The 27,863-nt window shown below is 45.2% G+C and overlaps 1 protein-coding gene across 2 annotated transcripts in view; it reads left to right on the top strand.

Moving 5' to 3' along the window:
• The window catches only part of SIL1 (SIL1 nucleotide exchange factor), a 73,083-nt gene that overhangs the window by 2,990 nt on the left and 42,230 nt on the right, over positions 1-27,863 (top strand). The window contains exons 2-8 of one of the 2 annotated variants that reach the window (XM_079969955.1): positions 5,308-5,377; positions 8,605-8,718; positions 9,008-9,143; positions 11,731-11,851; positions 18,488-18,596; positions 23,704-23,895; positions 26,186-26,307. In XM_079969955.1, the coding sequence (XP_079826081.1) occupies positions 8,611-8,718; positions 9,008-9,143; positions 11,731-11,851; positions 18,488-18,596; positions 23,704-23,895; positions 26,186-26,307 (788 nt within the window). In that variant the 5' untranslated portion in view covers positions 5,308-5,377; positions 8,605-8,610. The remainder of the gene's footprint in view (positions 1-5,307; positions 5,378-8,604; positions 8,719-9,007; positions 9,144-11,730; positions 11,852-18,487; positions 18,597-23,703; positions 23,896-26,185; positions 26,308-27,863) is intronic. The other variant, XM_079969956.1, reaches the window with a different exon arrangement.

Genomic DNA, 27,863 nt, shown 5'->3' with positions numbered 1-27,863 from the left:
CTTTTCCCCCTCCAAAAATGAAGGGGAAATGTGTGTGCGTCCTATGGGGCGAATGCAGGCTTTCGCTGAAGCTAGGAGAGCGAGAGGGGTCGGTGCGCACCGACCCCTCTCGCTCTCCAGGCTTCAGGAAGACATCCGCAGCCTGCGGGAGTTCCCACAGGGCTGTCTAGGCTGCGGATAGTAGCCTGCTTCCCGGAACGCCGGGCGCCCTGAAAGCAGAGCGCCCGGTGCTTCGGGAACACATCTGCAGACTAGGCAGCCCTGCGGGAGTTCTCCGCAGGGCTCCCCACGCTGCGGATAGCAGCCTGCCGCCCGGCGGGTGGGGCGCCCTGAAGCAGAGCGCCCCGCGTGCCGGGCAGACATCCGCAGCGTGGGGAACCCTGCAGGAGTTCCCCGCAGGGTTCCCCACACTGCGGATAGCAGCCTGCCACCCGGCGGGTGGGGCGCCCTGAAGCAGAGCGCCCCGCGTGCCGGGCAGACATCCGCAGCGTGGGGAGCCCTGCGGCAGACATTGGCCAACCCCACAAGCTCGGGGGACAGCAGGGAGGCGCAGCGCCGTTCCTCGACCTGGTTCGGTTTCCCCGACCTGCTTTTGGGTGGGAAATAAAGGAAAAAATTTTTCCCTTTATTTCCCCCCCCCCCAAAAAAAAACTAGGTGCGTCCTATGGGACGGAGCGTCCTATGGGACGAAAAATACGGTACTTTCGCGGTGCTATTTAGGATTAAAGTAACAGCGATGTCTTTTGAACACAGGGCTGGAGGAAAAGATTTCCTCTCCCCATGGTAGTTCACCTGGCGCCTTCACTATACACCTTTAGGCACCAGCCAAAAACGTTCCTTTTTAGGGGTGTTTTAATGTTTGGTGATTTATTGTATTTTTAATATTTTTCTGGAAGCCGCCCAGAGTGGCTGGCAAAACCTAGCCAGATGGGCGGGGTATAAATAATAATAATAACAATAATAATAAGGCCGTTGGTTGACCGGATTGACAGCCAACATCCTATACACTTTTTAAATGTGACTCTTGTTGGGGGGGGTGTTGTTATTGGTTCATTGTTCTTCTTCTGATTTTTTTTTCAATTTTAGGAGGCCGTTAATGGAGGCAAGTGGGAAAGTTTTGCTTGGGTAGCTCTACAGATGTTGTTGTTTTTTTAAAAAAATAATTTTTATTGAATGATTTTATGTTACAAAAAACAATACAGCCATACTACCACTAAATATAATTAAGAAATAAAAATTACACACATCAATATTTAGTTTATTTGTTATTTAACGTCTTATTTCCTCGAAAACATTCCATACAAAAACACACATATGTGCAGACACCCACACACCCACACCCGCACACAAAATGATAATAATGAAAGTAAATTTTCCCCCTTTTATCTTCCAAAATCCTTTCTTCAGCTTTGACTTCCTGTCAAGTCCCTTTGCATATATTTTATCTTACAATCAAATGTGCACAAAACAATAAACCTTTCTATATAAATTTTCCAATACATTCTGAAAACATAATAAATCCTTAATTGTTGTCCACCTCCTTTTAGTTCCTTTATCACTCGAATGCTAGCACGGAGTCAAAACTATTATTGTATTTTTGAACATATCTTCTATAACCATCCCATTTTCCCGCAAATTTTTGCTTTGAGTTTCCTCTGAGTTTACTAGTCAGTTGAGCCGCCTCCACCAATTCCTGTAATTTGATTTGCCAATCTGTTATTTTTGGAGCCTCATGATCTTTCCATCCCTTGGCCACAAGTATACGAGCTGCTGCGGTTGCATACAAGAATACCTCTCTTAGATTTTTGGGGGATCTCTTTATCTAAAACACTTAATAGAAATGCCTCCTTTTTTAAGTAAAAGTTATCCCCAGCTATCCAGATGTTTTAGACTAGAACTTCAATCAACTCCAGCCCGAATGGCTGGGGGTCAAGGATGATGGGAGTTGCAGTCCAACGACATCTAGAGGACATCAGGTTGGGGGAAGGCTGATCTAGAAATTAGTGGGTGCTCTTGTGTGGGTGCTCCTAGTCCTGGGGGTGGGGAACCTCTTTGTGAAGATAGTCCTCCTCTCTCCATCGGGTCCTCAAAACTCTCCAGGTCACTGGCGATGCCTTGTACCCTGTTTGGCCTGTCTGGAATGTGTCCTTGAATTCTGATAATACTTGTTTGGATGGATACAGAGCAGTGTGTGACTCTATCCCTAGAATCTAAACTACTCTACAAAGTCAAACTTACGTGTTTGGCTTGTTACCCACAAGCATGTGGCCTTCAGAAGATTACCCGGAAAGGAATGTGGACTGAAAAAATTTATCTGCCCTTACGCATCTCCTTCTCAGGTCATCTTGAGGGTTGGAGTGATTCAAGCCCTCTTTGAGCAGTGTTTGAATTAGCCAGCCACGTTTTGTACCTGGCTACTGGCCACTTGTGGGACGTGGGTGGTGCTGTGGGTTAAACCACAGAGCCTAGGGCTTGCCGATCAGAAGGTCGGCGGTTCGAATCCCCGCAACGGGGTGAGCTCCCGTTGCTCGGTCCCTGCTCCTGCCAACCTAGCAGTTCGAAATCACGTCAAAGTTCAAGTAGATAAATAGGTACGGCTCCGGTGGGAAGGTAAACGGCGTTTCCATGCGCTGCCCTGGTTCGCCAGAAGCGGCTTAGTCATGTTGGCCACATGACCCGGAAGCTGTACGCCGGCTCCCTTGGCCAATAAAGCGAGATGAGCGCCGCAACCCCAGAGTTGGCCACGAATGGACCTAATGGTCAGGGGTCCCTTTACCTTTACCTTACTGGCCACTTGCGACCAAGTGAAGATGCCCGGGTGTCAGGATGGTGCCTGACGTTCTCCACCATCTGAAGGTGCATACCTAGGGATCCTTTGATCTGGAGTGTTTTCAAACACTCATACTCCATCCTGTAGAATTCTATCAGTTATATTTTATCCTCACAATCAGAATGAATTTCAGGAACCAAAATCCCATTTCTATGCAGCCTGAGCAAAAGCAGCCGACGATGTTATAGTTAATTGTTGTCGCTTGTCTTTGCTTTACAGTTGTGCTCACAGTTGTGAAGAATGTCCATACGTTATGAATGGTCCGTGTCACCATTAAGAAGAAGAGGGAAGAGTAGGCCAGTACAGTCATAACCTCGGGTTACAGATGCTTTGGGTTTGCGTGATTTTGGGTTGCGCACCACATCGAACCCAGAAGTACCGGAACAGCTTACTTCCGGGTTTCGGTGCTTGCGCATGCGCAGAAGCACTAAATTGCGCTTTGCGCATGCGCAGAAGCGCTGAATCACAACCTGTGTGCGCGCATATGTGACGCTGTGGGTTGCGAACGTGCCTCCCGCACGGATCACGTTCGCAACCCGAGCGTCCACTGTATATACAGTGGTACCTCAGGTTAAGTACTTAATTCGTTCCGGAGGTCCGTTCTTAACCTGAAACTGTTCTTAACCTGAAGCACCACTTTAGCTAATGGCACCTCCTGCTGCCGCCGCGCTGCCAGAGCCCGATTTCTGTTCTTATCCTGAAGCAAAGTTCTTAACCTAAAGCACTATTTCTAGGTTAGCGGAGTCTGTAACCTGAAGCGTATGTAACCTGAAGCATATGTAACCCGAGGTACCACTGTATTTGGATGGCCCCTGGAAGAAAGGACTTTTCTTATTTAAGTTCTCAAAGCTCTTGAGCTAGGTTGTCATCTGGACTAGCCAGATGTTTAACTGATAATCCATCACAGTCAGTCCATCATTTGAAAAATAAGACTTTAGAGCTGTCTTGCACCAAAATGGCAACTAGACCTTCCATTTTGGCCACCGTAACCTTGGATTAAGGAGCCATTTGGCACCTTGCTTATATATCTGAATTTCTAATACGGCTCTTAAGTCCCCTCTTAAGTCTGCTGCAAGAAAGCTTTGCCCGCCATGCCACAAAGGTAACACCACAAACCCCAGGCCATGAAGGAGAAGTCCAAACTGGAGCTTCTTCCTGTGCCACCATTGCACCAGATCTGGACGGGGCAGTGCTGGGGTGGGAAGGAGTGGCAGTGTGGGCGTTTGCCACGTGACTTGGGTCTTCTGACATTTACTTGGGAAGATCTGCACCAGGAGCAGGTTGAGGTGCCTTTTAACACAGCTCTGAAAACCGAACTTGGGCAGTGTTTGCATAGGCAAAACACCCACTTCGTTTTGAACAGAATACAGTGGTGCCCCGCAAGACGAATGCCTCCCAAGACGAAAAACCCGCTAGACGAAGAGACTCGCGGACGAAGAGGCTCCGTTTTTCGAGGTGCTTCGCAAGACGAATTTCCCTATGGGCTTGCTTCGCAAGACGAAAACGTCTTGCGAGTCTTGCGAGTTTTTTTTCCTTCCCCCCCTTTTTCTAAGCCGCTAATAGCTGCTAATAGCGCTAATCTGCTAAGCCGCTAATAGGGTTGCTTCGCAAGACGAAAAAACCGCTAGACGAAGAGACTTGCGGAACGGATTATTTTCGTCTTGCGAGGCACCACTGTATGTTTACGATGCCACAATTATAGTCTCATGCCAGCCTGATGCTATTATGCCACCCACTTTCCTTACTGCCGTGGCACTTACTTAAAAATCATTTGGTTAATATCCCTTCCAGTGTGTTTTTCCCATTCATTTGGCTTTCATTCCCTTGTTAATAGCCCTTTATATTTCTCCCTCGGTTGTTAGTAAGCTACTTAGCATTCCCAGAAGTGTTATGGTTTTTCTAAGGGAGCATAAAAAAAATGCATTTGGGTACCGATTTCTCTTTCCTCACCCCTTTGGGTACAGGATGCCTTGTGTCTTGTAGTTAGTTGAAAACTGGGACGCTTTCCAGAAACTTTGGAATCATTTAGTAAATAATCTCTTTTAAAACATTAACAGCGGCATGAGTTAAGGAGGACTCGGTGAAGTCATATTTAACTTGCGTTTTCTATACATTTGAAAAACCAATAGTTTTTGTTACTAAGTTTACTGATTTACGTTTAAAATGCTGCCTCGAACCACTTACATTGTTTTAGGCTGCAGTCTCCACAGAGGCATGGTAAATGAAAAATGGAACTGATCGTACATCAAGATGACTTTTGGGCTTACAATATAATTTGGGGGAAAGAGCGTTGAAGTTGCTGTTGCTGTAGAAATGGGACAAAGTTCTTGTAGGTACTGTTATGTTTGGTCTAGTTCATTTGTGGGTTTGGACGTTAATCTTATCTAGTGCAGTACTGGCGGAGGGGATTATGATTCAATGTGGAAATACGAGTTTTCTGTGTCTCCTTAAATGGTGGTTTTCAAACTTTTTCCTAGCTTCAGTGAAACCTTTCTACAGTGCTGCTCTAATGAGGAACCCCTGAATATAGAGTCACAGAGGAGAAAGGTATATATATATGTGTGTGTTTTATTTGAAGGTGATGATGAAGATTGTTGTTATTATTATTTATTTCATTTCTATACTACTTTAAAAAGGTAAAGGTAAAGGGACCCCTGACCATTAAGTTCAGTCGTTTACCTTCCCGCCAGAGTGGTACCTATTTATCTACTTGCACTTTGATGTGCTTTCAAACTGCTAGGTTGGCAGGAGCAGGGACCAAGCAACGGGAGCTCACCCCGTCACGGGGATTCGAACCGCCGACCTTCTGACTGGCAAGCCCAAGGCTCAGTGGTTTAGACCACAGCGCCACCCGCGTCCCTTCCCTATACCACTTTACTTTTAAAGAAAAAAGTGGTTTCTGCTTCATCTACTGCCCTTAGCTCTTGCTTTTTTAAATTCTTAGTAAAACTTCACATAATTTGACTCTTGGGATCTGATGTGTGCTTATTCCAATCTAGGATTCTGGTAATATCCCATGTGCCTGCCTGCATAGGTAAAAGTGGCGGATTACATAGGGGAAAGATCAGCCTATGCAGAACACCTAGGTGAGGAAGGTAGCTGGATGCTGGTCCTGTTGTTCCTGATCAATCAAGACGGATTTGGTTGAGAAGAGCAGGGGGGCATTGGTTCAAAGGAATAGCATGGCCTCCCAGAATTCAACCCACCTGGGGGGTCATAGAGGTTAATAGGAGGTGTGGGGCAACATCACTAGATTGCTTTGGTCACAACCAGCCTACCTTATAAGACAGTTGTGCAAGCGAGGCCATAAAGAAGCTCTGTTATCCTCTCCCTTTTACTGGGCTGCCGGTGATGCCTCTGTCATCTTCCAGCTACGGTAGCAGAGGCACAGGAGTAGGGGAGCAGTGGTATTACAACTTAGCCCTCAAATATTCCAACCACGGGACAGCAGGGCACATAGTTCCCGGATCTGCAAATGCTAGAAGTGTACAATGCTTACAATTCCAGGTACAGTGGTACCTCGGGTTACAGACGCTTCAGGTTACAGACTCCGCTAACCCAGAAATAGTACCTCGGTTTAAGAACTTTGCTTCAGGATGAGAACAGAAATCACGCTACGGCAGCAGAAGGCCCCATTAGCTAAAGTGGTGCCTCGGGTTAAGAACAGTTTCAGGTTAAGAACGGGCCTCCGGAACGAATTAAGTACTTAACCTGAGGTACCACTGTACGACTTTTGGGTTCCTGAAATGCACTCCGTTTGTGCGGATAAAATATAATGGAGGAAGGAAAAAAAGGAGAGAGGAAAAAGAAAAGGTTTGGGGGGAAGGAAGCAGAAAGAGACTTGAGGAGGAAGAGGGGAAAGAGATCCTGGAAAAAGCAAAACCGAAAGATGGAGGACAGAGAAGGAAGTGGTGGGAAGGGCTCTAATTTTGTTGGGGGGATACTGAGCTTGCTCTTTTAACAGTCCAAAGAGATTGGTCATTACTCCAGTTTTACAGGGAACGGAGGGTAGGAGAGAGAGACGTACCTGAGTGCCACACAGGTGAGTGCCAGGCATCACCTGTCCTCAGGTGTAGAGTGGGGCTTAGGCTAGCCACTTCGTAAACGCCAAGTGTGCACAGGTATGGAGAATTAAAGGAATCGTGCTATAACAACAACAGCAACAACAGCAACATCCCACCCTCCCCAGCCGAAGCCGGGCTCAGAGCGGCTAACAACAGTAAAATAATACAACATTCTAAAATCATTTCATTATTAAATCAGTTCAAAATCAAATTAATGGCAACCATTGGGCTAGAGTTCTCTGAGGATTGCCAAAGGAGGGGGTCAGGCTGTGCCAAAGGCCTGGTGGAATAGCTCTGTCTTGCAGGCCCTGCGGAAAGATGTCAAGTCCCGCAGGGCCCTAGTCTCTTGTGACAGAGCGCTCTACCAGATCGGGGCCACAGCCGAAAAAGCCCTGGCTCTGGTCGAGGCTAGCCTAACCTCCCTGTGGCCCGGGACCTCCAAGATGTTTTTGTCTGAAGACCGTAAGGTCCTCCGTGGGAGATACCAGGAGAGGCGGTCCCGTAGGTACGAGGGTCCTAGGTTGGGTAGGGCTTTAAAGGTTAAAACCAGGTGACAGCCCCTTTAAAAGAAGGGGCACCTGAAACCTGTCTTGTTAAGAGTCACACATATGATTGAAACCATGCCTCCTGGCAAATTCCAGTGCAAGTTTCCTTTCTAGGCAGGTTGACCTGTTTGGGTTTTGACACGCTGTTGTTTGCTTCCGCGGTCTGGTCCCGCAGACCTGCCCTACCAGTGATAATAGCTGAAATCATTCTGGTGGGCTGTAATTTGTAGCTTCTCTGCTGCTGTCTCCATGCATGCTGAAAGCATGGGAGAGCAGTGAATAGCAGCTAGTGATAGAACACAATCATTATACCATCAAAGTCAGTGTGTGGGTGGGGAGACCATGTATGCTTTTATCATCCAGAGAGAAAACGCATTCCGGGGAAAAAGCCTCTTAAACTCTCCCACGTATTATTATGTATCTGCCCAGATATACAAGAAGAAACAAAATGCCTTCAACTACTCATGGGTCGACACAGGTTGTGCCCTATGCGTTATAGAATGTACACCTGTATTGTAAACTAAACCTTTTCGTTAAATGCACATTTGTAGCTTTAATTTCCGTGTGATTCAGTTATGTGTCAAGAATGCTTAGTGGCATTCTTACATTCTTCGGAGTATTGCTGGCTTGTAAAATGGTACAATGCTGTGAAGGTCACAAGGTGAAATGGTGAGGAATCTTTTTTTTATATATAATTTTTTATTAGTTTTTTTAACATATCATTTTCAACAGACATTAAACATACTTTTACACCTTATTCAAATTTTTGACTTCCATCAATCCTGTCTGAAAGTTTTCCAATCTAATCTCTCAGTATGCATTTCTTATCTTCCCTATTACATTTCAAACTCATAACCAATATCTCTTATCTTTTTCTACTTTGTAACACTTCGTATATTTCTCCTTACAAAACTTCTTGTAGCCCTACTAGCGTAATTTGTTGATTACAGTTGCTCTTCACATAATTCATATACTTCTTCCAGTCTTCTGTAAATCTCTGGTCCTGCAGGTTTCGAATCCTTCCTGTCATTTTGTCCAATTCTGCATAGTCCATTAATTTCGTCTGCCATTCTTCTTTCGTCAGAATTTTTTCTTGTTTCCATTTCTGGGCTAACAATACTTGAAATGGTGAGGAATCTTAATTCATCTACTGTCTTAATTTCAGGTTGCAATGTCTCGCATCATCTGCTGTCCTCGATCCAGTGTGGTTAAGCTCAGTTTGATGGCTTTGCTGCTATTTGTAACGAGTTTCCCTTCGTGCTTAAACGACAGAGTTGCAGTGAGTATCTTTAGTAACTGAATCTTGAGAAAGTACGGGGAAAGTTAACTAATCAGAATTCATTTGTGCCGGCAAGATGGGTTTACCCATTTGTATTCTTTTGGGGTTTTAACTCTCTGTCTCTGTCTGTCTGTCTAGCACAGGAGAAAATCCTGTGTTTTCAATGCAAATATTTAATCAGCTATTTAACTGAGTGCTTAAAAGGCATTCATTCTAGCTGGCTGTATACAGTCCTAAGATGGGCGGGGTATAAATAATAATTTATTTATTCATTTATTTATTTCCGAAGGAATTTGCTCTCACAGAAAAAGTTGGTGATTCGAAGGAAGAGGACAGTCAAGAGGGAGTGGTGGAGGAAAACGATTTTGATTCCGAAGACTTGGAAGTATTCTACCCGACGAATCAATGGCAAACTGTCCGGCCAGGTAATTTAAAGTTGGCAGAGATTTTTAAAAAATGTAATTACTGCTACTCAAGAGAAACGAAACAGGCAGAGGCTGCATTCTACTACATCCTGCACCAAAAAATGCCAATAATTTTTCAGTTTAATCCCAATTCTGTCAGGAGACCTATCCAATAGCCTCTTTTGGATTCTCGTTATTCATAGGGAATATATTTCCTCCCCAAAATCAACAGCATAATTGCATATAAATTTACTCACATATATCTACTCAAACAGCCCAGTGACAGATGGAAATGATTGAACTAAATATGAAATAATTTAGTGAATGTTCAGAAGGGCACTGTTAACTAATGTATTGTTACCTGCTCTCCTGTCTCTGAGCAGGGAGAGCCTTCAGGGAATCGGTGCATTTCTTGGGTTAGATTAATTTGGAGTACAGGTCACTGGTGGGATATGGGTGGTGTTGTGGTATAAACCACTGAGCCCCTTAGGCTTGCCAATTGGAAGGTCGGTGGTTTGAATCCCCGTGACGGGGTGATCTCCTGATGCTCTGTCCCAGCTCCTGCTAACCTAGCAATTCAAAAGCACGCCAGTGCAAGTAGATAAATAGGTACCGCTGCGGCGGGAAGGTAAACAGCATTTCCGTGCGCTCTGGTTTCCTTCACGGTGTCTCGTTGCACCAAAAGTGGTTTAGTCCTGCTGGCCACATGACCCGGAAAGCTGTCTGTGGACAAACGCTGGCTCCCTCGTCCTGAAGCGAGATGAATGCTGCAACCCCAGAGTCGCCTTTGACTGGACTTAACCGTCCAGGGGTCCTTTACCTTTACCTTACATGTCACTGGAGGCAGACATTGCCTTCTGTGAAATAAAGTTTATTTACATGCATACATAGATGGAAGATGGAAGGCTTGCAGCATTAACTCTCCCCCATTAGGTTTCTAACGGGACCACCAAAACCATCACTTTGGATTCTGCACAGAGAGCAAGTCAGGCCTTTGTGTCTCTTTTCAGACCAACATACAAACACATGCCTCCCTCGCCTCACTTTCCAGAAGGTTCTCCAGCTAATTAGTTCCTATGGCAGCAAACAGTCCCAAGCTTACATAACAAGGCAGATACTTATCAGACCTGGCTGGGCCTAGTTCAGGGGTCAGCAAACTTACCACGCCTTGGGCCGGTGTCTCCAGCGCCGATTGCGCAGCAGGCCGGAGGGCAGGGGACTGCACGCCCATACATGTGCGCACATGCTATTTCCGGCGCACTTCTGGGTCAGAGGAGCACCGGAAATAGCTTGTGCGCATGTGCATGGGCCTCCTACGACCCGGATGTGCACCGGAAATAACGCATGCGCACAAGCTATTTCCAGTGCTCCTCTGACCCTGAAGTGAGCAGCTGCGCCGCGCTAGTAAAAGCGGGCAGTGGTGGCAGGCGGCGGGGGTCGCTGTGGGCCGGATAAATGAGTCCCTCAGGCCTTATCCGGCCTGTGGGCCTTAGTCTGGGGACGCCTGGTCTAGTTGCTTAGCAATGAAACGGGATTGACCATTTAAGAAGTTCTCCCACCCCCCAAAATTTTTTTAAAAAGGCTCAAAGGAGAGGCTGTCATTGAAATTCTACTCAATATTGATCCAGAGTAGATTCCAATGTATAGTCAGCAGAGTAACAATTTAAACACGTTGCAGAGTTCCCCAAAAAATAGACCAGAGGCATTTCATCCACAGAGCTTTACTGCTGCTGAAGACAAATGAACATAATGGTCACAGATCTAATACATTCAGGATTGGCATTATGCATAAGAAATCCAATTGCAGCAGACTTAACCTAAACGTACAAACTTATGTTTGTGGGTGGCGCTGTGGGTTAAACCACAGAGCCTAGGGCTTGCCGATCAAAAGGTCGTCAGTTCAAATCCCCACAACGGGGTGAACTCCCGCAGCTCGGTCCCTGCTCCTGCCAACCTAGCAGTTCGAAAGCATACCAGTGCAAGTAGATAAATAGGTACGGCTCCGGTGGGAAGGTAAACGGCATTTCCGTGTGCTGCTCTGGTTCTCCAGAAGCGGCTTAGTCATGCTGGCCACATGACCCAGAAGCTGTACGCCGGCTCCCTCGGCCAATAAAGCGAGATGAGCGCCGCAACCCCAGAATCGGCCACGACTGGACCTCATGGTCAGGGGTCCCTTTACCTTTACCTTACAAACTTATAATAAGTTTAGATATTAACGCTATGTACGGAACATCACACCAGAATGAAAAGAGATAGAAAGAAAATGAAACCCAGGCTCCTTCTGTCTTCACTATTACAGTCAGCATGACCTGGACAGAAAGAGATAACAGAAGCAGTTTAAACCAGCTGTACTCAGCTTCTCTGAAGGAATAACCCAAACATCAGTAACCTTCTGCTTGTTTCCCTCACACAGGGAAGCTTTCAGAACCCTCTTGAATTAAGTAGATGTGACCCCAGATTTCACTGACTTTGACTTCAATCATGTTTCATGATTTCTAATTCACTGCCTTTTGCTGCATAATTTTGATAGAAAATGTTGGTCTTGAAATAAAACACTGAGAAGAAGAAATGTGTGCTAAGTTATATATCTGTATATTATTACTTGCAGGTCAGGCTGTTCCTGCCGGCTTACATGTGCAATTAAATCTTCAGACAGGAGAAAAATTAGCCAAGCTTCCAGATAACGAAAATAAGAAAAGCGACGTGAAAGACCCTCCAAAAAGTAAAGGGTATGGTAGCTTCAGACAACTCTTATTTTTCTAAGCAGAAAGAAGATGAACTTCTGTTTTCCCTGCCATCCTTTGAGGGGAAATGTTAGTTTGGGATTTCCATAGAGGCAGCTGGGCAACCTGTGACACATTGTGGTTTGTGGGGCCTCCAGCCTCGTTTTTTGCAGTTCCCTCCTAGAGCTGCTCCATTCTTCCATTCTGTCAGTGGAATGGATTGTTGGTGTGTGAGCCCCAACTCTTTGGGTTACTTTCCCCCCCATCTCAGCAGAGTTAAGTCTTCCTGCGTCTTCACAACAGCAGCAGCAGTCTAGCCCTCTCTTGGTGAAATCCCGTGACAGGAGTAACCACCTCACCCATCCAGTTCTCCTCTAAAGTATTTATTATTCCCTTTACAAGTCGCACAATGCTACTGGTCTACGTATAAAATGAGAAAACTATGTACTGTGGTATCTTGGTTCAAGAACAGCTTAGTTTATAAACAACTTGGATTAAGAACGCTGCAAACCCGGTTTAAGAACAGCTTAGTTTATGAGCAACTTGGATTAAGAACGCTGCAAACCCGGAAGTAGGTGTTTTGGTTTGTGAACTTTGCCTTGGAAGCAGAACATGTTTCGCTTCCCGTTGAGTGTGTTCCATTTGTAAATTGAGTCCCCCACTGCTATGGGAAAGCACACCTTGGTTTAATAATAATAATAATAATTTATACCCCGCCCTCCCCAGCCAAGACCGGGCTCAGGGCGGCTAACACCAGGTATAAAACAATTGATTAAAATACAACTTAAAAACAGGATTTAAATACAACATTAAAATGCAGCCTCATTTCAGTAGAAACTCAAATCAAAAACTTTTTGGGGATGAAAACATCAAATCTTCACCAAGGCCAGCTATCCAGACTGGTCCTACGTGGGCCAGGGAAAAAAGCCCAGGAAGTCCCTGTGGGAATGTTCTGGGGTGCAGGAGAGGATATATTGACTAATTATATCCTTATCCAACTTGTGCTAACAAGTTCCCAAAATATCAGCAGAGTTTATAGACATTCCCCTTTAAGTTCGCAACGGTAACGTGTGCACAGGTTCGCTAGAACCTCTATAATAATTACTCTGGTAATTTCCCTTTTTGTTCCCTCTTAAAATACAAGACACGACACAGTCTTTATAAAAGTATAAAAGAGTTTATTCACGTTCTGTTCACAATATGATCCCAGAAGGTAGGCAGGCTTAAAAAGGTTACATGCACTTAGAAACTATCTTATAGGAAGATAGTACTGTCCTCTCTTGGCTGAGAGCCAAGAGGGCATCCTTAGATGTTTCCTCATCGAAGGAAGATGGCAGAGAGAAGAGAGAGAGTGACTGCCTGCCCTGTGCTTTTATCATTACCTGCACAGGTGAGGCCACACCCACCTCTGGTCACATGCGGAGGAAGTCCGTCCCCAGGAAGTTTACCTGCTTGCTGGACAGACATCCCTCCCCATGTTCTAACATGTACACTCTAGGAATGTTGTCATTGACTGCTCCTGTGTTTACATCCCACAGTCCCCAAATAGGAGTTCCATCACAGAAGGAGAAAGGAAAAAGGATAGAGGGGAAAGGGATCAAGTTGATTAAGAACGCTTTGGTTTAAGAATGGACTTCCGGAACGGATTAAGTTCGTAAACCAAGGTACCACTGTACAGATCTCTACTCCCTTCAGCTATCCGGCCAGAGAAACAGGCTCACAGACTTTCACATGTTCTGGCAGCCACACGGGGTGATTTCACGCTCAACTTCATCTGCTTAGCAGATGTTTTAGGTGTGTCTCAAAGGATGGGCTTCAAGGCTCATTTCAAGTTTACTATGACAATATATCAACATGGATAAGGGGTCAGTTTTGGGCAACTCTTCCTCTGCTCCTAAGCTCTCCCCTCCAGTTCACCGCAGAGTATCCCTCCGCCCTCAGAAGCAACTTTTGATGAGAGTAGAGGGGGGAACCACCAAAAATGGTCCCCCTCTCCATTCTTTTGGGGGGTACCTTCCATCGGTGGAGGGACAGCACTCGGATGGCACCCCATGTGATAGGAGCGGGGGTTCGCCAGGAGTTGATGATGTATCAAATGCAGTTTTTGAATTGCGGGAAATCGAATCATCTCCTCGCAAGCCAGACCCATAGATAGGAAATCTAGTACAGTGGATGCTTGGGTTGCGAACAGGATCCGTGCGGGATGCACGTTCGCAACCCACAGCATCATGTCTGTGCACGCGCGGGTTACGATTCGGGACGTCTGTGCATGCGCAATGCATGATTTAGTGCTTCTGCGCATGCGCGACCGCCGAAACCCGGAAGTAACCCGTTGCGGTACTTCCGGGTTTCGGTGGTCCACAACCCGAAGAAACCGCAACCTGTAGCGTCTTTAACCCGAGGCAGTAAAGGTAAAGGGACCCCTAACCATTAGGTCCAGTCATGGCCGACTCTGGGGTTGTGGCGCTCATCTCGCTTTATTGGCCGAGGCAGCCGGCATACAGCTTCCGGGTCATGTGGTCAGCATGACTAAGCCACTTCTGGCGAACCAGAGCAGCGCACGGAAACGCCGTTTACCTTCCCGCCAGAGCGGTACCTATTTATCTACTTGCACTTTGACGTGCTTTCGAACTGCTAGGTTGGCAGGAGCAGGGACCGAGCAACGGGAGCTCACCCCGTCACAGGGATTCGAACAGCCGACCTGATCGGCAAGTCCTAGGCTCTGTGGTTTAACCCACAGCGCCACCCGTGTCCCGTAACCCGAGGTACGACTGTACAATTTGTTAAGAAACTGTACAAACAGAGGCATTAGGACATAAACTAGGAAAGCAAGTCAATACTGTGGCGTTTGCTACAGGATGTTGAGAACGCCTGTCCTTTGTTGGGTTGTCAGTCCTCATGAGCCGGTGGGGGCTGTGGTGGCATTCAGGCTTAGCTAATATCTTGGGACTGATCAGTAGAGAAGAGACAACATTGTCAACTTCATATAAACAACTGGCAGAAGAGAGAGATTTCAAGAACTGCAGGGGGAAATCTGAAGATGGAATTAGCAATTCATCAGCGCTCAGCCCTTTCCTCTTGAAAACTCACTCTTTTAAATCTTGCGCTTTCTAAGTTTCAGCCGAAACGGTTGACTGTCAGCAGGCCTCGCCGTTTGAAGTGATCTCTCCTCCCTCCCCTTCCTCCAAGGGAAATATGAGATATGTGCATCTATACATCTGAGAAAGGGAAATTTATTACAGAAAAGCTTGGGCTCATTGATATTACAAACAAGCCAGATGGTGGTGTTGGTGTGTTGCCTTAGTCTTAATCGTATAATTACCACGAGGGAAGTCGGGTTCGATTGTGATAATCTAGGATGACAAACAGGCTCCTCTCCTGCCCCCCTCCCTTCTGCTTTGAAGATGCGCTTCTTTATTTTGGGATGCATTGAGAATTTTTGCATACGCCTTCTAGATTGATATGTCTTTGGGTTGGAACCTGAATAGGGGGAAGCGCTATCCTTTATTTGAGAAGCTGTTTCTCCAGGGAAATTGCCTTTACAGTTCTGAAATTAGCAATATATCAGGGGACATGTATAGTTCAGAAATATCAGTCCTCCTTGTTGTAGCATCTCTCCGGGGTCACAGAGCGGCGGCTTTTTCCCAGTCGCTGGGGATTGGACCTGGCTCCTGCTGCTTGCAGAATGGCTTCTCTACCACTCAACTACTGTATTTTTCCATGTACAGTGGTACCTCGGGTTAAGTACTTAATTCGTTCCGGAGGTCCGTTCTTAACCCGAAAGTGTTCTTAACCTGAAGCACCACTTTAGCTAATGGGGCCTCCTGCTGCCACTGCGCCACTGGAGCCCGATTTCTGTTCTTATCCTGAAGCCAAGTTCTTAACCTGAGGTATTATTTCTGGGTTAGCGGAGTCTGTAACCTGAAGCGTATGTAACCCGAGGTACCACTGGAATTTGCCCAGAGTTGTATAGCTTTTTTGCAGGGAGATTGCCCAGAGTTGCTGAGCTGTTTTTTGGAGGGATTGCCCACAATTGCAGAGCGTTTTTCTGGGGACGATTGCCCGGACTTGTTGTGATTTTTTGTGCGGGGTTACCGAAAATTGGGACGCGGGTGGCGGTGTGGGTTAAACCACAGAGCCTAGGACTTGCCTATCAGAAGGTCAGCGGTTCGAATCCCTGCAACTGGGTGAGCTCCCTTTGCTTGGTCCCTGCTGCTGCCAACCTAGCAGTTCGAAAGCACATCAAAGTGCAAGTAGATAATTAGGTACCACTCCAGCAGGAAGGTAAACAGTGTTTCCGTGTGCTGCTCTGCTTCGCCAGAAGTGGCTTAGTCATGCTGGCCACATGACCCGGAAGCTGTATGCCAGCTCCCTTGGCCAATAAAGCGAGATGAGCACCACAACCCCAGAGTCAGGCCACGACTGGACCTAACAGTCAGGGGTCCCTTTACCTTTACCGAAAATTGCTCACCCGCAGGACCACCACAGACTATCGCACTCACATCGACGAAGCCACCAATTGTCTGCAGGCTTGCCGAAAGCAATCACCCGCCCAACCACACCCACCAATTACCCGCAAAAAAGCTGCTGACAATCTCCTGCTCGCGGCAGCCACCAATTGCCCGTCCCACCTCTCCACTATCCGTGCATAGGACGACCCCCAATATTTAACATTCTTCTGAAAATAAAACAACCTTGTCTTATACATGGAAAAATACGGTGCATCCCTTCCCAATGTAACTTACAAGGAGAGGAAGTGATAGCAAGGTGCTGGCCCTACCATTGCAGTTGTATGGCATCCCACCCTCACCCCTGACATCCCTGTGTAGGGTACCCTATGTGTGTGATTTGTAATTATATTATTTTTATTTATTTATTTATTTATTTATTTATTTATTTATTTATTTATTTATAATTTATACCCCGCCCATCTGGCTGAGTTTCCCCAGCCACTCTGGGCAGCTTCCAATTGAGTGTTAAAAACAATACAGCATTAAATATTAAAAGCTTCCCTAAACAGGGCTGCCTTCAGATGTCTTTTAAAGAGAAGATAGCTGCTTATTTCCTTCACATCTGAAGGGAGGGTGTTCCACAGGGCGGGCGCCACTACCGAGAAGGCCCTCTGCCCTGGTTCCCTGTAACCTCACTTCTCACAGTGAGGGAACCGCCAGAAGGCCCTTGGTGCTGGATCTCAGCGTCCGGGCAGAATGATGGGGGTGGAGATGCTCCTTCAGGTATACTGGACCAAGGCCGTTTAGGGCTTTAAAGGTCAGTACCGACACTTTGAATTGTGCTTAGAAACGTACTGGGAGCCAATGCCGATCTCTCAGGACCGCTCTTATATGGTCCCGGCGGCCACTCCCAGTCACCAGTCTAGCTGCCACATTCTGGATTAATTGCAGTTTCCGGGTCACCTTCAAAGGTAGCCCCACATAGAGCGCATTGCAGTAGTCCTGCAATTCTGTGGAGGGAGGGGTTCAGATTGCCTGCTGCGTGCTTAGACATGGGGGCAAGGCTTAGAAGCATCCGGGATAGGGATAGCAGCCTGCTCCTTGTACTTGTGGATCTCTCTTTATTAAAAGAAAAAATCAATATTATTTTTCATTTCATTTCTATACAGATTTATATTTTTAACGGGGGTGGGCGGGGATTCTCAACCTACATGAAAACATTCAGTAAAACAACCCAGAATGAAACATTACAGAAGAAAGTCAAATATAAATCACAGAACTGTAGCATTGGAATAACCCACGAGGGTCATCTAGTACAACCATGTGAAATTTAGGAATCTCTTGACCCAATGTGGGGCTCGAACGCATGACCGTGAGATCAAGGATCTCACGCTCTGCCGACTGAGCTGTCCCAGGAAAAGTGTGCCTTCAACATAATGGACAGGAAATATTATCTTAAAAGATTCAAAATGAAAGATTGCAAAGGGAACTGCAGGAGGAATGACAGACTTGACTGGCAGATCTGCGTCGTCTGCTTGATGCAAATTTCCTTGGACACTCCCTTACTTTATTTGTTTTTGAAGCTCCCCCCCCCCCCCCCCGCTTTTTGAAAAGTGTGTTCATTGGAACAAAATTTACAAAATAGTGGCTTCTTTTGTTCTCTAAGATGGACTGGAATGTTTGCTTCCTTATACATGCAAAGCATACACTGCAAAATTAAAAAAAACTCCCTCTTCTTCAGTTATATATATATTTTGTAGGTTTATATTCTCTCTCTCCCCCCTCCCCCCAATTGTTTATCTGTTACATTTGAAAATGAGCTTGTTTATGCCAGTGTTTAATATTAAGACTTCCATGACTGTGAACATCTGGCTTTTGCCTTGGGGAGGTGACTAACCTATTTTATTTGTTCCCAGACAAGAGCTTTTGGGAGATACAATTAGAACTTAGAAATGTTTTAGTGTGTTATCAATTTATCCACTTGGATTGCCAAATCCCAGCTTCTTCTTCTTCTTATTATTATTATTAAAAACCCAGTAGTAAATGAACGCAAGATCGAACAGGCTGTCTGTCCTGTGCTAAATAAAGTAATAGACAGGGCCAGGATTTGGGTTGCCCATCAAATATTTGTTTCTTCCTCACTGCGGATCAATTGTTCATCTGTGTGACGCATGTTTTTGTTTTCTGCAAGGCTGGGGCACATAGATATCGACCCGAGTTCATTCACAACGCAAGAACTCAAGAAGGCTTTGTCTAAAATGAAGAAAAGCATGAAGACAGATGATACACTGGCTCAAAAGGTAGTATCCGAGAAAATGCGACATGGCGTTGAAACATAGCAAACATAGCACTGAAAGCATAGCTATTATGTTCTTAGCTCAAAATGGGGAAAATAGATGAGGGAAGCCTATACTCTCAGGCAAACTCAACTCAAAGCAGAGTTGCTATGGAATTTCGGAGTCGAAAAATCTGCCACAAATACGAGGCTTCCACTTGAAATTTCATACAAGATTTGTCAAACTATGCTGCCTGGCCAGAAATGGGAAACACAAGCTTCTAGCACAGAATCTTTTTGTTTCGGCAGACTCCTGAGAATTTCTGCTTTAGTTTTACAGCTGTCTCTCTTTTTAAAAATTTATTTAATATCTTTTTTGATACAAACAACAACCACAAAAGACACATACAACAAAAACCGTAATAAAAATAATAACACAATTTGACAATTCAGATTTGAATACACTGATTTACCTATGACTACACCTTTTTAAACAATATTTTCCCACCTCTCTCTCCTCCCAATACTTCCCACCACTATCCGCCTTATCACTTAAATATTCGTTCCAGATTTCTTCATATTTATCCATTCTTAATTTGCGTCGACATGCAATTCATTTCTATGTAGCTAATCTGTCCATATTATCAATCCATGTGCTCAATGGAATCTTTTTGCGGCTCTTCCAATTCATCAAAACAAGTTTTTTTGCTTCTAATATAGCACGGTACATCCATTATTTTTTTTGACCCCTTGAAATCTCCCACGTTTCCGGAATATAATTTAGAATTAAATTCAATTCCCCTAAATAACAAATTCTTTTTATTACTCTTGCTATAAATATCCTCACCTCGCACCAAAATGATCTTATCATCGGGCAGTTAATCATCATATGTACTAAGTTCACATTTCTACTCCCACATCTCCAGCAGTTGTCTGCGCTTGTTATTTTCTTCTGGTATAGTTTTGCGGGAGTCCAGTGGACTCTGAATATTATTTTCTGTTGAATGTCTTAGTCTTAGATCCACAGAGGCTATTTCTGTTGATTTTATATTTGACTCCCATATATCATTTGTTATCTGTACCCCTAATGCTTCACTCCATTTTTGTCTATCATATTCTAAATCATATTTTTTCCTGTTGAGTAGGGTTTTATATGAAAGGACCCGGGTGGCACTGTGGGTTAAACCACAGAGCCTAGGACTTGCTGATCAGAAGGTCAGCGGTTCGAATCCCCGCGACGGGGTGAGCTCCCGTTGCTCGGTCCCTGCTCCTGCCAACCTAGCAGTTTGAAAGCACGTCAAAGTGCAAGTAGATAAATAGGTACCGCTCTGGCGGGAAGGTAAACGGCGTTTCTGTGCGCTGCTCTGGATTGCCAGAAGCGGCTTCGTCATGCTGGCCACATGACCTGTAAGCTGTATGCCGGCTCCCTCGGCCAATAAAGCGAGATGAGCGCCGCAACCCCAGAGTCGGTCACAACTGGACCTAGTGGTCAGGGGTCCCTTTACCTTTACCTAGGGTTTTATATAGTGCAAGTGTAGAGTTTTTTGTTTTTGTTGCAGAGATTAAATCTTACAGCAGCAAGGGTGTTTTACAGCTGTCACTTTTTTTCTAGCGAGGTGTGGTATGGAGGGAAGCAAATGTCCCTCTCACTTTAATGAACAAATCCGGCTTCCACATTTAGATGCATTACCTGGCTTTGGTTTTGTGAAAATCTGTGGTGGAATTGGGGAAATACTTGGCTTCAGTAACCCAATACCCTGTGGGTTCAGCCTGGATGGCCAATAAAATCCAAACTGAAACAAGACGTTTCTGTTTCTTGAAAGGCCAGCGCGACACAACCTCAGCCAGCAAGTGGTTGAGGGATGACACACCAAATATGAAGAAACAGAAGCATTTATATACTTATATACTGTCCATAAGCTACAGTGCTTTCTTCTACTAGCTTATATTGATTTAATCACACGGCATAACTATCTTATCTTTCCTTTCTTCCCTTGTCCTTGACGGTTATAGGAATAGCTCACGCGTAAATGTTCGTTTGGGATGCGGGTGGCGCTGTGGGTTAAACCACAGAGCCTAGGACTTGCCGATCAGAAGGTCGGCGGTTCGAATCCCTGTGAAGGGGTGAGCTCCCGTTGCTTGGTCCCTGCTCCTGCCAACCTAGCAGTTCGAAAGCACGTCAAAGCGCAAGTAGATAAATAGGTACCACTCCGGTGGGAAGGTTTCTGTGCGCTGCTCTGGTTCCACGCCCACTCCGGCGGGCGTTTCTGTGCGCTGCTCTGGTTCGCCAGAAGCGGCTTAGTCATGCTGGCCACATGACCCAGAAGCTGTACGCCGGCTCCCTCAGCCAATAAAGCGAGATGAGCGCTGCAACCCCAGAGTCGGCCACGACTGGACCTAATGGTCAGGGGTCCCTTTACCTTTTTAAAACAATGTCATCGTTGTCTCTCTTAAAAGCACTCTTATGATTTACCTCAAGTGCAGTGTTAGAATCTCACAATACGCAAGCTAGGTGCCAAATGGCTCTTTAAACCAAGGTTAAGTCGCCAAAACAGAATGTCTAGTTTATTTAATAATAATAATAATAATAATAATAATAATAATAATAATAATAATAAATTTTATTTATATCCCGCCCTCCCCAAGGAGGTCCTAGGCTCTGTGGTTTAACCCACAGCGCCACTCGCGTCCCTTGACATTGTTTTACTTGGTCTAATATCCTAACCTTTCTAGTAATTATCCATGATTTGCCAGAAAACCAGTCCTGAGTGATGGAATACTCCAGTTTGCATGGCAAGAGGTGCTCGGTTTTTTTCATCATTTTGATAGGCTGCCTCCAGTTCAGCCTATTAGACCTCGTAAACTGAGGGAGGTACTTAACAACCTAGAGCAGAAGTGGTTAACCTCTGATCCTCCAGATGTTGTTGAGACTCCTTTTTTCATATTTTTCAATACAATATTCCCTTAAGGCTTTTGACTTCCCATCCTTACTTCCATGATGTTTCTATTCAAATCTGCTGCCATGAACGTAATATTTCTCTAAAACATATATCCTACATTACATTCCTTTATCATTCTCATTCCTTTGCTTATATTTCAAGTCCTGCCCACGATTTCATTTTACTATAATATTTTCTCAGATAATCCAAAAAGGGTCTCCATTCTTTACTTCTTCTTTGTCTCTTATTTTTGCCTTCTCCACACTGTTCAATAATTTCAAAATCCACCCCTCTTTTGATAGAACAACTTTCCATTTCTGTGCATACAAGAATTCTGGCTGCGGTAGGAGCAAACCTAAATAGTTTAACCAATTTTTGGGGGACCCCTGTGCCTATTATTCCCCAAAGAAATGCTTCAGGCTTTTTGGGGGAACGACTTCTTCTTCACCATCTTCTTCAATTCATTATGTATCATTTCCCGAAAGCCTGCCACTTTTTTTTACAAGTCCGCCACACGTGGGAAAAGATGTTGAGACTCCTCACTCACAACTGCTGCAGCCAGCATGGCAAATGGCCATGGGTGACGGACATTTTAGTTCAGCAATGTCTGGGAATGCCAAAAATTCGCCGGCGGCCCCCCCCCCCCAGCCTTAGGGAATGGAGGTTACTTTTCAGTTCCCTTGCTACAAAACATTAGCAAAATGATCCACAGCTGCCAATTAAAAGTAGGTTCCTTAGGAATTCATTATCATTTTTCAGTGCTTTGGGGCCTGGCTGTGACGTCGAAAGGTATTTTAGGCTCATGGAAGGTTTTTTTGCTCTTTAAGTGGGGCTCTTGAACCTTATATTTTTTCATTTTAGGAAGAGGCTCTTAAATCAGCAAAAATTCGGAAGCTGTAATGCAGCCCCTTCACCGTGGCCCATTAATACTCATTAATATGAAGCTCAATTATTCCCTGAATGCTTAGGGTTAAAGATGACGTTGCTGGAAATTGTCAGTTAAAAATGTATTGGGAATAGTCTCCAGCCTCTTGTGTGTGAAAGTTTGGAGGAAGTCCCAGCCGGTTTTTAGGGAAAAGACATCTTGTCGGGTTTGATTTCCAGGAGCTGTGTGTGAGTGACGAGATTTCACAGGAGAGCACCTAATTTCCCTTTCTGATGTCTGTTGGGTAACCTAATCTGTTAAGCATTTTTAATTAACTATCTTGTAAGAGCCGCAAATAGAATCTAAAGAAAACATAATTAGTAAATAATGAGGAGTGTTGCTTTCTGTCTGCAAATCACATTTCTTGTCTTTTTACTGCATTCTGGCAGCTGCTTGACTTTGAACTTGGAGAAAGTCATTTTCCTTCTCTTGAGGCTCCTGTCTTAAAACTAATTCATATGTTTAATATCACCTGTTGCAGGTGCTGTTGAATATTTAAGTCGCGGTCTACTCGTATGTGAGCAGTGCGACAGATGAGACTTGTTCAATACCGCAGCTCAGCTCCTGTGAGCAAGGTGTAGATCACAGGGTCTAAGCGCAGCTTTGGAGAGAGTAATGGGAAGCATTGGGAGGTCAGAAGAATTAATGCAACTTGCCTCCCCACAGCTGCTTTTAAGTTTAAAACAACCGTAAGATCCAGTCAGGGATGTGGGTGGCGCTGTGGGTTAAACCACAGAGCCTAGGGCTTGCTGATCAGAAGGTCGGCGGTTTGAATCCCCGCAACGGAGTGAGCTCCTGTTGCCCAGTCCCTGTTCCTAGCAACCTAGCAGTTCGAAAGCAGGTCAAAGTGCAAGTAGATAAATAGGTACCACTCTGTCGGGAAAGTAAATGGCGTTTCAGTGCGCTGCTCTGGTTCGCCAGAAGCGGCTTAGTCATGCTGGCCACATGACCCGGAAGCTGTACACCGGCTCCCTCGGCCAATAAAGCGAGATGAGCGCCGCAACCCCAGAGTCAGTCACGACTGGACCTAATGGTCAGGGGTCCCTTTACCTTTACCTAAGATCCAGTCACATATCTTCCATCTTGTTTTGTCCCTTAGACTATCTAGTTGCATCTTTAACATGCATAAAATTATACATGGCCTCTTGTTTTTCTCTGAATTAACAGAGGTTACTCATATATACCTAAACACAAACAAAATAATTAACGTTGGCGGTGTTTTGATTTTGGTGTGTGCTATTTCGGTTTGTTTTCCCCTTGATTCCAAGGCTCATCAGGAAGATGTCAGGAGAAGGTTCCGTCCCATTGAAAAACTTAAGGAAGAGTTCAGAGAGCTCAATCTGCAACTAGAAACCGACTTTGAAATTATGTTTAAATTAATCAACAAATTCAACAGTTCCACTTCGACGCTGGAGGAGAAAATAACAGCACTTCATGATCTTGAATACTACGTTCATCAGGTAAGATTTTTTAAAATAAACATTGGCAGCTGGTGTGCAGTGTTCCGGGAACGTGGAATCGTAAAAATAGATTTCTTGCAGTATCAGATGTTGCAGAATTGTGGCACCCAGCTTCTTCTCACAAGGCATTTTACCTAGACAGATGAACACAGTTGTAAGTGTTTGGGTGTAAACACTGTCGTGTGTGAAATTGTGTAAGTGGATTGTAAACATTTGGAACGTGACATTATTAGATGCCAGGTCTTCATTGAACACAATAATGAAGAGTCTTTAATTTGTGCCAGGGCGTGCCAGAATTCATTGTTGTCATTTGTTTTTGAGTGCCAGGGCTTATCACCTGGGACGCATAAAGTAATTTGGAAAGTGACGTTGCCACTGGATTTTCCCAGGCTTGAGGAGACGCTTTTGGCTTACATGGTACAGCTTTTAGGCTGCTCTGAGCCTTGGCACCCGTCCTTTTATAAATTAATCATGGGTTCCTTGTTTGCCCAAAAGGAAAGTCTTCCAGAGCAGTGTTCGTTTAGGACTGCAGTCCTAAGCGCACTTAGTCAACAGCAAATTGCACTAAAATCTACGGGCCTTAAATCTAGGTAAACATGTATGAGTTAATGCTGGTGGTGCTGCAAGAATTTCCCCGAGAGCAGAATGCAAAGTGAATTTTCGCTGGTGTGCCTTAGGCAGAATATATGAGGAATTTGAAAAGAGAAATCAAAAGAGGGTTCTGTTGATTCTTGTACCCTGGCCTAGGCCATAGGTAAAGGCAAAGGGACCCCTGACCATTAGGTCCAGTCGTGAACGACTCTGGGGTTGCGGCGCTCATCTCGCTTTATTGGCCGAGGGAGCCGGCGTACAGCTTCCGGGTCATGAGGCCAACATGACTAAGCCGCTTCTGGAGAACCAGAGCAGCACACGGAAACGCCGTTTACCTTCCCGCCGGAGTGGTACCTATTTATCTACTTGTACTTGACGTGCTTCCGAACTGCTAGGTTGGCAGGAGCAGGGACTGAGCAACAGGAGCTCACCCTGTTGCAGGGATTCAAACCGCCGACCTTCTGATTGGCAAGTCCTAGGCTCTGTGGTTTAACCCACAGCGCCACCCACTTCCCATGCCTAGGCCATGACCTAGCTTAAATTTCCCTTGTGCATTCATTCCTCTTGTAGGTTTTGTAGACTGCTAGTCTACCGTCGGCCTTTCCTATGCTGAACTGACCCAAGTTCTCGGTTCAGGATAAATTCTCAACTCCAGCTATCATTTTAGTTCTGTTCCTTTGCACTTTGTATAGCTGGAATGCAACCTTCTTGAACCTGAGCAATCTGGACACAGTGGTTCATATATGGCCTCTCCCTAGCTGTGTCAGAACAGTACTGCTCCCTCCCTGTTCTTCTTAGACAGGCCTGCCGGAATTTGTCATGGCTAAAATGCCCAGCCTTAGTTAGCGTGTCAGACTGTTGGCTCAGTCATCTTACGATCAATATCTCAAGTCCTCTTTCCACCTCATTTCTTCTGGTTGATGAGTTTCTAGTCAATAATACAAATGCTTATTGCCAGTGCCCGATTATTTCTGACTCTCTAACCCTGCCTGTTAAATTAAAATATAAAACATTTTGTATTGGTAAGAGACACAGAACTCCTCAGGCTCTCAACTATGGTCTCCTAGAGAAATAAATTTTCATCTTTGTTTGATAGCGTCGTTCCTTTCAGTTAAGAGTATTGTCTGGGGAAGCTTTCAGTAAGCTAATCATGTTTTGGTTTTCAGTGATTCCTTCTGTATTTGATGATTGTGACAGGATTGGGTACAGAGTTCCTTTGAGTGAAACTCTGCTCGCAGGAAACTTCTGCTGGAGGAATGGTAGTGTAGAGGTGGGGTTTTTTTTGTTCCTCCCTGCTCCCCCCACAGCTTCTAGTTGAGAGACCCTTTAGAAGTGTGGGGGGTTGCAGGGGAATGGGCAAAAATCACCTCCCACCCTTTCCTTGGTGGTAGATATTGCTGGGTATTGATCCTTTCAGTAAATGAAAGGAGCTATTCTGCAAAGCAACACTCTGGATCCCTTTGTATCTTGTATTATTGTATCTTCAGAATTCGAATGTGATGTTCCTGTAGCGAGACGGCATCATACGATTCAAGGCAAGAGGCTTTTGCTTTGCCTTTAATCTTTTTTAAGTGGATGGATCAGGTTTTGATCGTGATTGTTGTACTTCGTGTGTAAATTCTGAATAGAAAAATCAACACCCACCCTTACGTGTAAATGCACAAATCGTTGCTTGAATGTGGAACAACATATTTTATAGGTGGACAATGCAAAAGATTTGCTTTCCATTGGGGGCCTCCAGCTTTTGATTAATGGGCTGAACAGCACAGAGCCGTTGGTGAAGGAATATGCGTCCTTCGTCCTGGGAGCTGCACTGTCCAGGTGAGTATCTGTGTGGATACAATAATAATAATAATAAATTTTATTTATACCCCGCCCTCCCCAGCCAAGGCTGGGCTCAGGGCGGCTAACAAGCAATAATAAAAACAAGTTGAATGAATACAACTTAAAAACAAGATTAAAATACAACATTAAAACATTAAAATGCAGCCTCATCACAGGAGGAAAAAGGAAAAAGAAAGAGGGGGAGGGAATCAAATTGACTCCAAGCCAAAGGCCAGGTGGAACAACTCTGTCTAACAGGCCCTGCGGAAAGAAATCAGATCCTGCAGGGCCCTGGTCTCATGAGACAGAGCGTTCCACCAGGCTGGAGCCAGTGTTGAAAAGGCCCTGCCTCTGGTTGAGGCTAATCTAATTTCCTTAGGGCCCGGGACCTCTAGGGTGTTGCTATTTATGGACCTTAAGGTCCTCCATGGGGCATACTGGGAGAGGCGGTCTCGTAGGTACGAGGGTCCTAGGCCGTGAAGGGCTTTAAAGGTCAAAACCAGCACCTTAAATCTGACCCGATACTCCACTGGGAGCCAGTGCAACTGGTAAAGCACTGGGTGAATATGCTCCCATGGCAGAGACCCTGTGAGGAGCCTCGCTGCAGCATTCTGCACCCGCTGGAGTTTCTGGGATAGCTTCAAGGGCAGCCCCGCGTAGAGCGAATTACAGTAGTCAAGCCTAGAGGTGACCGTCAGATGGATCACTGTGGCCAGGTTGGGGCGGGAAAGGTAAGGGACCAACTGCTCGATGCAGTTAAGAAAGAATGCGGCAGACCAGATTAACCTTAAGAAATGGGCAGTAATAGTCTCCCTCATTAGACAGGGTGGGCACAGATTCGGCCACCGTGCTGTGTGGTCAACTGCTTGGTGCTCCTTGATTTCAGAATTAGTAATTTCAGAAACGATTAAAGATGCCCTGTGGTTACTGGGCAACTGCGCAAGGCTACTTACTGGTCTTAAAATTGACCAAACAGGTGCCCAGTGGCTTCAGTGTGACTAAGCAGAAAGGAGTGACCTCATTCAGTTGTTCAGGTGGGGGGTTTCCAGGAAGCCAGCTATTTTTCACAGCATAGAAACAAGATGCTGGAGCAGAGACTATGGTAATCAGATGGTGATTCATTTTAAAAATGAAAATAAAAATAAATGTCTGGCTGAAAGGATTCAAGGTCCTTCAGAAACCTAACGCCGAATGATAACGTATGCTGTACCAACGCAGAGAAGCGTTGCTTGAATAAGATTTCCAGAGAGGGCAAAGTCCTGTTGCAGGTCATATATGCACCTTTCGGGTTTATCCTTCTCAAAGCGAAGTACTGAACCACTTCAGCTTTAGAATGTCTCAAGTCCACTAAGATTTTAAATTGCCATAGGACTCCTTTAGTTTATGGTGATGTAGCATGGATAGTAGAACGTGTTCCAGTTTGGTCTCTTTCCCCCCCTCTTTTATTGAAGAAGAACAGTGTGTGTGTGTTTGAATGATTTTATTTTTCGTTTTACAATAATCACACAAATACACATATACTAAAATACATCAAATTGATTCGACTTCCCTCC

Source organism: Podarcis cretensis (genome assembly GCF_951804945.1).
Source record: "Podarcis cretensis genome assembly, chromosome: 3".
Lineage (NCBI taxonomy): Eukaryota > Metazoa > Chordata > Lepidosauria > Squamata > Lacertidae > Podarcis > Podarcis cretensis.
Note: the sequence above shows the minus strand (reverse complement) of the source record. Positions and strands in the feature narration are given on the sequence as shown.